This window comes from Salvelinus namaycush, chromosome 28 (genome assembly GCF_016432855.1).
Source record: "Salvelinus namaycush isolate Seneca chromosome 28, SaNama_1.0, whole genome shotgun sequence".
In the NCBI taxonomy this organism is placed as follows: Eukaryota; Metazoa; Chordata; class Actinopteri; order Salmoniformes; family Salmonidae; genus Salvelinus; species Salvelinus namaycush.
Genome location: NC_052334.1, coordinates 31,696,767 through 31,708,270, shown reverse-complemented (window position 1 = coordinate 31,708,270; position 11,504 = coordinate 31,696,767). Strand labels below are relative to the sequence as shown.

The window sequence follows — 11,504 nt, the reverse complement described above, 5'->3', positions numbered from 1 at the left end:
AAGGCAGTTTAAAGTAGATTTTATCTGTCAGGAAGACAGAAGATCATCAACCATCATCCAGAGGGCAAATTCTGAATTCTGAAAAAGATCTAGGTGCTTTATTTGAGCAACAAATAACCACAGACGGTAAGCTTGAAAAGCAGATTTTCTCTGTTCAATTCGGACTTGTCTGCACGGTAAACTGGAGTGAATAGATACAATATGTAGTAAGGGGGTGCTATCAGATTGAACAACTCCAAAGTACAGGCTGTTTTCCTTACCTGACCCCTACACATATCAGTGATGTTGTCCACAAGCAATGATGGAGGTGAAGTCAGGAGCCTTGTCCTCAGTCACAATATTCCTGAGTTAGAGGAGGCATACTGGATATACGGAGAACGTGGCCTGGAACACGTAGAGCAGTCCTACCTGTATAACCCTTACCTTCATTTCATCCCATTTCTCATGGTTGTGATTGTGGTTGGGGAGTGTAGGTCATTCAAATGATGAGGTTAGGCCAGTTTGCAGTGTTGCTTTACAGGTGGGCTTCAGAAGAACAGCAGTGATTGTAATATTTCTCTCTTTGTGTTTTCAATTTGAGAAACACTAATAGTAAGTTGTTGATGTTTGTTTTATTATCCTAAGATTGTCTGAACACAATGCAACTCTCCCGGTGCTTCACAATAGTCAGTGTACATTTTATTCATAACATGTGGAACACAGAGTATAAATAGATTTATAATTAATCAAAGGTAGTCATTGAGTAAGAAGAAAAAAAGGGTTGTCAGACCTTGTGTGTGTTGTGGGTTCTTTTCTGAGTTTTATTTTTGAACTACATTGGCTTAAAAATATGTCAATTTACATGAATGAAGGACATAAAAGAAAATAAATATGTTCACAAGTCTTCTGTAACCTCAGCTAGTTATCCCTGACCCTGGCATTTCCACATTTCATTACCAAATATTGTTTTGATCAGCTTGAAGCTATATTACAATGCGTAGTACAGGAACTTTATACATACAGAGACCTATACAACCTCTGTTCAAATATTTGACCCCAATAACAAAATATGTATAACGACAATAACACATCTTACCAATAACAAAAGTAGTTGTTGTAATAGTCAGAAACTTCCATCACTTTGTAATAACATTATTTTTGATAGTGAATGTAGAGAATCAACCAAAACTGAAAAAAAGAGTGAAGTAGTGTCCAATGTACATAAGTCTATATATATATACATGGGTTAAAAAGGAAATCAAACAAATGCAAGTGCTTAAGATACTGTTCCTTTGTGAAAATTGACTCCCGGATGTAGTAGTAATGATTGACAACGATGAAGCAAGTCAAACGTTTGACAGTTAAAATTAGGACAATTTTTTAAATGTTTTTGATTGGCTGATGCAACACTGCCTACCCATGGTCAAAATCACATATTGCAAGTGTTTAAAAAAAGATTCACATCTTTTAGTTGCCCTCAACAGACATCTTGCACTAGTCCTATTGCACAATTTCTCCAGCGATGCATTTACATGTTTGTGTAAAATCAATGTTCCTTTTTTGTGTGGCAAGAAAAGTTCTATGTGCAATATCTCTCACAATTGAAATAAATCTGTGCTTCGTTAACAAAACAAACCATATATGATACATACAGATTTAAACATTTATAAAATTCCAAAACATTTAAAAGAGAAAAATTAAATGAAAGAATCCTCTCCAAAATCTGGCACCAGCTTTGGTTAAACAAAACAAAAGTACAAACAAAAGTCTTCAAACAATATACAACATTTAAACAACAGCAGGTATTAAATATTTGTATTAAAATCATCTTTCAAATCCCAAAACCAAAGTGTTAATTGGGGCAGAGGAGCTAAATATATATATATATATATATATATATATATATATATATATATATATATATATATATATATACATACATATATATATTTTTTTAAATTAACTAGAAGAAAGTTTATATATATATATATATATATATATATATATATATATATATATATATATATATAAATAAACTTTCTTCCATTTAATTTAAATAAAACTATAAAACCACAGAATAAGGTTTTCATCTCATCGTCTCTCTGTCCATCTCTTGACTCCGGCCTGTCTATCCTCCTGTCATAATTTTTTAACAAACTGAAAGAGTACTTCACATACAATGCTGGCTACCCCCGGGTTGAGCACAGAGGAGATGGAGATGTCCAGGAGTCTGCCCTCGTACAAGACAAACTCTGGCCTGTTCTCCTCTACCTTGGCCATAGCCAGCAGAGCCTTTGCAGCCCGACACATCATGTTAACACTGGGGGGCTCCATGGGGGGGTGGTGGGCCATGTGCAGCAGGCTGTGGGGGTTCTGCTGGTACTGGGCCATGCTCACCCCATCCTCCAGGAAGCCCATCAGGTTACCCACGCTGCTTTTCTGTACTGCGATGGCGCGTGCCGACGTGGAGTCCCCCTGTGCCAGGTTGGAGAGGGTGGCCACAGCCATCTCGCGGTAAACCTGGTTCTTACGCTGACCCACATAGCGCACCAGGGTGGCATACAGCTTCTCCTGGCGGCTGAACGGTGGCGTGGCCAGCAGCAGGTCCACGTTGTTGTCCTGGATGCTCAGCTTGCACAGGCACTCCAGCACCAGTCTCTGGGGGGTTAGGGGGGAGTGGGGGGCAGCCGAGGGGAAGGGGTCCTGGGCCTCGGCAGAGGGACACACCATCCAGTGGAGTAGGCCATCCAGGATGGGCAGGCAGATGGTCTCTGGGTAGAGGGAAAGGTCCAGCTGGCCAGAGATGTTAGCCAGGGTGACCAAGGTGTCCTCCCTGAGTATAGTGAGACAGTCCCACCACCACTCATCCTTACTGCAGGCCAGGCCCCGCTCCTGCACCTCCTCTCTCTGGTAGCTAGGGGACGTCCTCTTCCTCTCTGGGTGCTGGTGGTGGAGCAGCAGCAGTCTGCCCAGGATCAGCACCAGGCCTGGGTGATGGGACATGTCTGAGTCGTTCCCAGGGATGAAGGAGAGGCTGCGGAGGATGTTTGACACACAGAGGCAGCGCTTGGCCAGGGAGTCCTGCCAAGGAGAAGCTGTGGAGAGGGGAGCCTCGTTCAAACAGCGGGGCTCGTCCTCCAGCAAGGTGATGTGCATGTGGCCTCCGCCCTGGTGCAGCCTGAATGGGTAGGTGGGGGCAGAGTGGGTGGGGTGGCCCTCTGACAGAGCCTCGAGCCGGGCACACAGTATGTCATCGATGGTGGCGGTGATACGATTCCCCTTCTCCTCTGTCCTTGAGTCAGTCTCCTGCTCTTTATTCAGAATGGCACATTCGTCTCGCTCTCCCTCCGTCCTGTCAGGCTGCTCTCCCCTGCCCTCAAAGTGGGTCTGGATGTGGGCCGTGGAATCCCCCCCGCCTACCTGCCAGTGGAGCAGTCCGCTAGTGAACTCTGTCACGTGAGCCAGCTGCTCCGTCATGTCCTCAATCAGGTCCTCTTTGTGCAGGATCTTAATGGGAAACTTGTCGTACTTGCTGGCCTGTTGTGGCCTTGGCTCTGACTGATTAGGATAGTCTTCCTTACTTTCAGCTGTGGCTTTCTTACTCTCGGTGGGATTTTCTCCTTCCTCTTTCCCTTTTTCTTTCTCTCCCTCCTGTTCTTTCTCCCCCTCTTCCTTCTTTACCTTCACTTCGGCTTCAGATTCCTCCTTCATTCCCTCAGGGGCTGGTTCCGTTGCACTGGGGGGAGACATCAGTTCCACTGTCATTTTCTCTGTGATGTCAGCAGGTTTGTCCTCCCCATTTTCTACTTCCCCCTTCTCTACCTCCCCCCTCTCCACCTCCTGCTCAGGCTCAGGCTCTGGTTGGCTGGCCTCACAGTCCATCTCAGGTTCAGAGGTCAGCTCCTCCCCCTGGTTACAGGCTTCAGGCCCCAGGAGGGTCTTCTGGCCGATGGTCCCTATCTCATACTCCTCCAGGATGCCAAAGATCTCCATCACACAGTGTCTGAAGTACTCCACTATCAGCTCCAGGAAGCCAGGCAACTACAGACACAACAAAATAACAAATGACATCAGGGCTTTGGTTTTAAAGCACTTTAGCGTCCCTTAATATTTACAGTGTAATCTGATAAAGTTGTGTTGGTTTGTTTTGGGGTGGAGAACTGTCAAGCATTACTAAACGTAAATCATTTCAGACTGTCATCAAGGCTCAGTCCTGGATTGGTTGAGAACAACAATAAGAGAAGAGTAAAGAGTGTCTCCAGTTACCTGTGCGAGGGTGAAGGAGGCCACAGTGCTGTCATCATACAGCAGGATGTTGATGGTGTCCAGGGCCCAGGTACTCTCACCCAGCAGACCTGACTTCAGAGACATCATCACTCGCCACGCCTCTGGGGTTCCTGTGGAGAGGACAGGGGTTAGAGGAGACAGGATTGTAATACCTGTCACAGATATCAAGATAATAACAGTGCTGGTTTGACAATGACAGCAAATAAAAGGACTTGGTAATCTCTTACCAGTGTCCTTTGAGGTCATTTTGCGGCGGGGCTTGAGAAGGGGCATGGTGGCCTCTACAGATCCTAGAGGGTAGTTGAGGTCTCTCCGCAGGTTAGGTGGGACCTGGCCTGGGTGCCCACTACCCTGCCCTGGCATGGGCATGCCCGGTTTGCATGGCATCTTCATGGAGCCCATATAGGCAGCTTTGTTGGGGGACATCCGTGCCTCCATGGAGCGCTGGAAGGAGCCGGGGCTGGGTGCTCGGGGCAGGTGGTTGGCCATGGAGGGGGAGGTCTGGTAGGCAGAGGGGGGCTGGCGAGAGGACATAGGGGTCATACCACCTGACATGTAGGAGGACTGGCGATGGCCTCCGTGCCCGAGCCACTGACCATCTTGGATGGGTCGGCCCTCCATATCCTCTCCTCTCCCCAAAGGACCGTATGGCGGTACCTGGGAGGGTGCCCCCTGTCTGTTAGAGTAGGGATAACCCATGTCTGTCCTGGAGGGCCACATGTTGGGCCCCTGGGGTCCTTCCACTCCGTTGTTGGAGGGTGGCCCCCCGGCCATCATCTGGGGACCCATGGGGTGCTGGGGGTGCTGCCCCTGGCCAGAGGCCTGCATGCGCTCTCGGCTGTAGGGGGAGGGGTAAGGGAACTGGCCCTGCATGGGCCTCCTCTCAGGACCAGAATAACCAGTGCTGTACTGGTTGTACATGTCAGGCTGCTGGCTGCCGTACTGCATGGCGTACATCTCCCCCTCGTGCCTCTTGCCTGGGGGGCCGTACATGTCCCCCTCGTGCCTCTTGCCTGGGGGGCCGTACATGTCCCCCTCGTGCCTCTTGCCTGGGGGGCCGTACATCTCCCCCTCGTGCCTCTTGCCTGGGGGGCCGTACATACCCTCCATGGGGCGCTTGTAACCCTGTGGAGAAGCAGAAGATATCAAGGTGATGCTTTTATTCAATACTAAACCAATCATTCAACTATACTCTGCTACACCTGCATCATGAGACCAGATCAATGAGCTCCTTAGTGTCTGTCTCTCACCTGTTGTTGTGGGTACATCCCTGAGGGGTGCATTCCATATGACATGCCAGGGTACTGCTGCCCGTAACCCTCATGTCTATAGGAAATAACAGAAGGAAGTGATCATTCAATTATAAAAAGAGAGGGAACTTCCCTCTGTAAGAAATATAATTTCTTCAGTTCCATTTTGAAGATGTGTTCCTCACCTAAGCTGGGAGGGGTATCTGTTGGGAGAGTATATGCTGCCCTCGCTGTTGGAAGGTCCCATGTTGCTCTGGCTCCCGGGGGTGCCCATGCTCCCCTCCATCCCTATCACATGGTCTGGTCTGAAAGACAGACAGACAAGCCGTCAGTTTGCATGAAAACATAAACCAGGCAACATTGGTTTCTAATCTATAGCTGATCAATTCAGGTGTCTAGTGCCCCTATGCTTACCTCCTGTCGTAGCCCGGTCCGTATGGGTACTGGGAACGCTGGCCCATGCCTGATGGAGGCCTGCCATACATCTCCTGCATGCCACCGCTGGGCATCTGGCCTGGCATGTAGGAATCCCCTCCTGCCACTGTGGAGAGAGACCAGATGAACACAGTATGAATGGATAGAATGCTGGAAACAGTGGTGTTGCTCGGTGTTGCTGGTGTAATGGTTCATCCACTAGGTGGCACTAGTCTCCTACTAATAATCCTCAGCACGATCAGGAGACCCCGCAATGTGCTGTGATGCTAACCAAGCTTTGTTATTCACTCACAACTTTTTTTCAGATGCCAGCTTTTAAACTCTAACCATCCTCTGGTCTCAAAGGTGAGAGACCAGATAATGAGTAGGTGAAAACAGGTGTTGCTCAGAAAGACGGGTGGAAATGTAGGGGGGGAAAAAACAAAGATGAAGTTGGGACAAGAGACACTCTAAGACATCAGAGGGACTCATAAATGCCATAAAGGCAAATCTCATGTGAGAAACAGCCTTTATATTCCAGTCACAGGACAACGCTCTGCATCTGCCATGTTTGTACAACTCATCAGCTTATTGCTGTGTACGGCACGGTGGTAAGTCTGTGCCAGTGCCTGGGTCAATGGTCTACTCACCTTTCCTCATGCCAGCGAAGGGGTCCTTCTCATACTGCATCCTCATCATCACGTCAGGGGGCATGTTGACCCCCTGCTGGTACGGTCCCCCAGGGCCCCCCGGGGGGAGGGAGTTACGCTTCTGGAAGACCGGGTCGCTCACCTCAGAGAACGGGTCCTGCACACTGACCACACTGTTCCTGGAGACAGAGGGACAGGAAGTAAAAAGTTAAAGACCTAGACAATTTCACATACGTACCGAGATACTGAAGTACAGTATGTATACTCACTTCACTCCCAACCTTCACTACAAATAGGGGTTAAGTTGCTAACATGATATGAAGCAGTGAGAGTGCCTGAATGATGGGTCATGGCATACCTGCTGGCTGGGATGGGGGTGACCTGGCCCTGGCCCTGGCCCTGGCCCTGGCCCTGGCCCTGGGGGGTTGAGGCTGGGGTGGGGGGTTTCAGGTCACCTGACATCTCTGCCATGGAGCTGCTGCCTGACGACTGGGGGGTCTGGGGGCCCTGCAGGGACCCTGAGTTAGCTGTTAGATAGAGAGCGAGAGGGAGAGAGAGATGGTTATAAATGAATAGGGAATCTCCTGTGGAGTGCATTGAAACAGTATTGAGTGAGTAGCACTTTCACACTGCCAGCCTATGGCAACTCGCCAAGCCTCTTTAATTCTCATAGAGACCAGGCAGATTTAGAGAGAGGGCCGAGGAACGGGCGAGGGTGGAGGAAATGAAGGGGTTCTGAGGGAGTTCCGAGGCCAAAACCTCTCTAAAATTAAGTCGGTTCAGATGGCCTGGAAAGATGGCCTCTCCTGTTTCCCCCATGTTAACCTGTAGCAGGCGGGGTGGCCCTCTGACAGAACGCCAGGCCACAGCCACAACGCAGCCATTGACAGGGGTGATATATGTGAGGCCAGGCAGGGGGGCCAGCTCACCCAAATCCTCTTCGCCTATCAGAGGGCCCACTGGGGCCTATTTCACTAACAACCATAAACTCCCATCGTGGGCAGCAATAACACTAGCCTAGCCCCAGCGCCTGCCTGCCAAGAGTAGAGGGGGAACGCAGGGACTGCTACGAAGGGGCCAAGGAGAAGAAGAAGAAGGGGATGAGGAGGAGGAGGAAGAAGACAGGGAAACAGGAGGAAGCGAAGTCCTCTCTGTGGGAATTGCTCACTGGAAAGAATGGTGCGTAACTCGCCGCAGTCGCTGTGGAGCGCTTATTTGGCAGCTTTCTGAAGATTGTTTTTCATTTTTGGCAGGGTGATCTCGGTGAGGGGTTCATTAGGAGGGTACGCCTGGGGCCACAGCCGTAGTTAACATAGAAGGGGGGTGTCTGTAGGGGCGAGGCTCACCCACATGCAGGCTATACTGTACTGTATTGTGCACTCCCTACGGTATATCAGAGAGAGACTACCGTACCAGTGGCCCAACCATACTGCACTTCACTCCAAATAGGGGTTAAGTTGCTAACATGATATGAAGCTAGTATCATACCATATGATGCATAAATCATATGAAGCCATGGCTATGAATTTTTCAGTGCATGGGAATATGAAATTTATTGAAGATCTGTAACAACACAAGAAACTATGTAATGCCATGCCACATTACACTTGAAAACCCTACAAAGCGAAAGTAGTGAAAGGCGTACAAGTAGGAATGAAAACATGATGGCTAGTTTTAGTAGATAAGAGAGGCTGGTTCTGTGAATCCTAATGAGCGTTTAGTAAAACAGCTCCTCTGAAACAGGCCTCCGTGGCCTTTCTCTGCACTGCACGCCTCCAACAGGAATAAAGAATGGCTTTAAAAATTCATACTACTTCTGAATTATTCAACAATACCCCCTGCCTCCACATCAGATTAGAGAGAGAGAGGAAAGGAGGGGGAGTTAGACTGGTGGTTGAGCCAAGGGCTTTGCTTGCAGTGGGGCTGGGAGAGAAGGAGCGAGGGATTGAGGGAGAAAGGGAGAGAGTGCATAGAAGGGGAGTGTCTTTGGGATTTTCTTCTTCCCAGAATATCCCCTCGGCTCCATAGACAGGGACCAAACACACACGTGGAGCAACTCAGAACGTAAACACTGGAACCAGGGGTTACTGGCGGGTAGCCCTTTCCTGCAGTCAACTGACCTAGTAGCCTTATGGGATGTTATTCATATTCTTCATCATTTCATAAAAAATGGGTGTTCCTATGTCAAATGGTTTTGTTATATTTCAGTCTTCTGTGATATAAAAGTGTAATATTGGGATACAAACTCAAAATTGAATACATCTCAACTCTATATCTGACATGGTACATGTGTCTTCTTTTTAAGCCCATAACCATGTGTGTGAGATGTATAGTTTTGTATCAAAGTAGATTTGTTTAAGACTACCAAGAAACACTATGTGTGACACTGATTTAGCCCACTGCAGGTAAAGGTTTTAACAACATTCCCATCCCAGCTGGTAGACAGGCAGACAGATAGGCTGGCAGACAGAAAAACACTGGGAGGCAGGCAGAAAGACAGGCAGGGCAACACTGGGAGGGAGAGTGGGCGGGAGGGGACATTTACAAAGCGTGAACTCAAGTGCCCTCTACTCTACATTTAGAGGGAGAGATGTGTGTTAGTGTGTAGGTGTGTAGAGGTGGATGACATAAGACAGAAAGCGCTGGCTCATAGGCTTCGTGTGAGTGTGAATAGAGGTTGACTGGAGGTCAGCGTTGTTTATATCCATGACTCCACCCTCATTAATCATTCTCAGGGGAAATCCCCTCCCCTCCTCCCATCTTGGCTGCTCAACAGCTCTCCCTACTCTGGAACATCATCACCTAGCTGTCAGGTATATATAGCGTGAGTCAGTGACGCAGCCAGCCAAGCAGGCACCAGGGAGCAGCAGAGTGGATGAGTGGATAGATAGAGGGATAGTGGGTGTCAAGAGACAGATAGACAGATATACAGATAAGGCAATATGAGGTCTCTCCTCTGTTAGAGCAAAGTATGGAGACTATTCTCTGTCCACTTCAACCAACATAATCATTGTACCATCTAAACCGCTGTGAAATATATTTATCATAACCAAAATATTGTATTTTCAGCTGTTTTAGGTAAAAAAAAGCTGGGACCAAGAGACTGAAAAACAGCTTCTATCTCAAGGCCATCAGACTGTTAAATAGCCATCACTAGCCGGCTACCACCCGGTTACTCAACCCTGCACCTGAGAGGCTGCTGCCCTATGAACATAGACATGGAATCACTGGTCACTTTAATAATGGAACACTCGTCACTTTAATAATGTTTACATACTTTTACTCATTTCATATGTACAGTTGAAGTCGGAAGTTCACATACACTTAGGTTGGAGTCAATAAAACTCGTTTTCAACCACTTCACAAATGTCTTGTTAACAAACTATAGTTTTGGCAAGTCGGGTAGGACATCTACTTTGTGCATGACACAAATAATTTTCCCAACAATTGTTTACAGACAGATTATTTCACCTATAATTCACTGTATCACAATTCCAGTGGGTCAGAAGTTTACATACACTAAGTTGACTGTGCCTTTAAACAGCTTGGAAAATTCCAGAAAATGATGTCATGGCTTTAGAAGCTTCTGATAGGCTAAATGACATCATTTGAGTCAATTGGCGGTGTACCTGTGGATGTATTTCAAGGCCTACCTTCAAACTCAGTGCCTCTTTGCTTGACATCATGGGAAAATCAAAAGAAATCAGCCAAGACCTCAGAAAAAAAATTATAGCCCTCCACAAGTCTGGTTCATCCTTGGGAGCAATTTCCAAACACCTGAAGGTGCCACGTTCATCTGTACAAACAATAGTACGCAAGTATAAACACCATGGGGCCAAGCAGCCGTCATACCGCTTCTGTCTCCTAGAGATTAATGTACTTTGGTGCGAAAAGTGCAAATCAATCCCAGAACAACAGCAAAGGACCTTGTGAAGATGCTGGAGAAAACAGGTTCCACAGTAAAACGAGACCTATATCGACATAACCTGAAAGGCCGCTCAGCAAGGAAGAAGCCACTGCTCCAAAACCGCCATAAAAAAGCCAGACTACGGTTTGCAACTGCACATGGGGACAAAGATCATACTTTTTGGAGAAATGTCCTCTGGTCTGATGAAACAAAAATAGAACTGTTTGGCCATAATGACCATCATTATGTTTGGAGGAAAAAGGGGAAGGTCTGTAAGCCGAAGAACACCATCCCAACCGTGAAGCACGGGGGTGGCAGCATCATGTTGTGGGGGTGCTTTTCTGCAGGAGGGACTGGTGCACTTCACAAAACAGATGGCATCATGAGGCAGGAAAATTATGTGGATATATTGAAGCAACATCTCAAGGCATCAGTCAGGAAGTTAAAGCTTGGTCGCAAATGGGTCTTCCAAATGGACAATGACCCCAAGCATACTTCCAAAGTTGTGGCAAAATGGCCTAAGGACAACAAAGTCAAGGTATTGGAGTGGCCATCACAAAGCCCTGACCTCAATCCTATAGAAAATGTGTGGGCAGAACTGAAAAAGCATGTGCGAGCAAGGAGGCCTACAAACCTGACTCAGTTACTCCAGCTCTGTCCGGAGGAATGGGCCAAAATTCACCCAACTTATTGTGGGAAGCTTGTGGAAGGCTACCCAAAACATTTGACCCAAGTTAAACAATTTAAATGCAATGCTACCAAATACTAATTGAGTGTAAGTAAACTTCTGACCCACTGGGAATGTGATGAAATAAATAAAGCTGAAATAAATAATTCTCTCTACTATTATTCTGACATTTCACATTCTTAAAATAAGTGGTGATCCTAACTGACCTAAAACAGGGAATTTTTACTCGCATTAAATGTCAGGAGTTGTGAAAAACTGAGTTGAAATGTATTTGGCTAAGGTGTATGTAAACTTCCGACTTCAACTGTATAAACTGTATTCTACTGTGT

The 11,504-nt window shown here is 47.1% G+C and overlaps 1 protein-coding gene across 1 annotated transcript in view; it reads right to left on the bottom strand.

Moving 5' to 3' along the window:
* Positions 1-2,027: 2,027 nt before the first annotated feature.
* LOC120023325 (AT-rich interactive domain-containing protein 1B-like) overlaps positions 2,028-11,504 on the bottom strand; it is a 215,623-nt gene continuing 206,146 nt past the window's right edge. Inside the window, exons 14-21 of the mRNA XM_038967342.1 lie at positions 6,939-7,107; positions 6,581-6,759; positions 5,931-6,057; positions 5,702-5,821; positions 5,517-5,592; positions 4,494-5,391; positions 4,246-4,376; positions 2,028-4,020 (exon numbers count right to left, since the gene is read on the bottom strand). Of these exons, the coding sequence (XP_038823270.1) occupies positions 2,119-4,020; positions 4,246-4,376; positions 4,494-5,391; positions 5,517-5,592; positions 5,702-5,821; positions 5,931-6,057; positions 6,581-6,759; positions 6,939-7,107 (3,602 nt within the window). The 3' untranslated portion in view covers positions 2,028-2,118. The remainder of the gene's footprint in view (positions 4,021-4,245; positions 4,377-4,493; positions 5,392-5,516; positions 5,593-5,701; positions 5,822-5,930; positions 6,058-6,580; positions 6,760-6,938; positions 7,108-11,504) is intronic.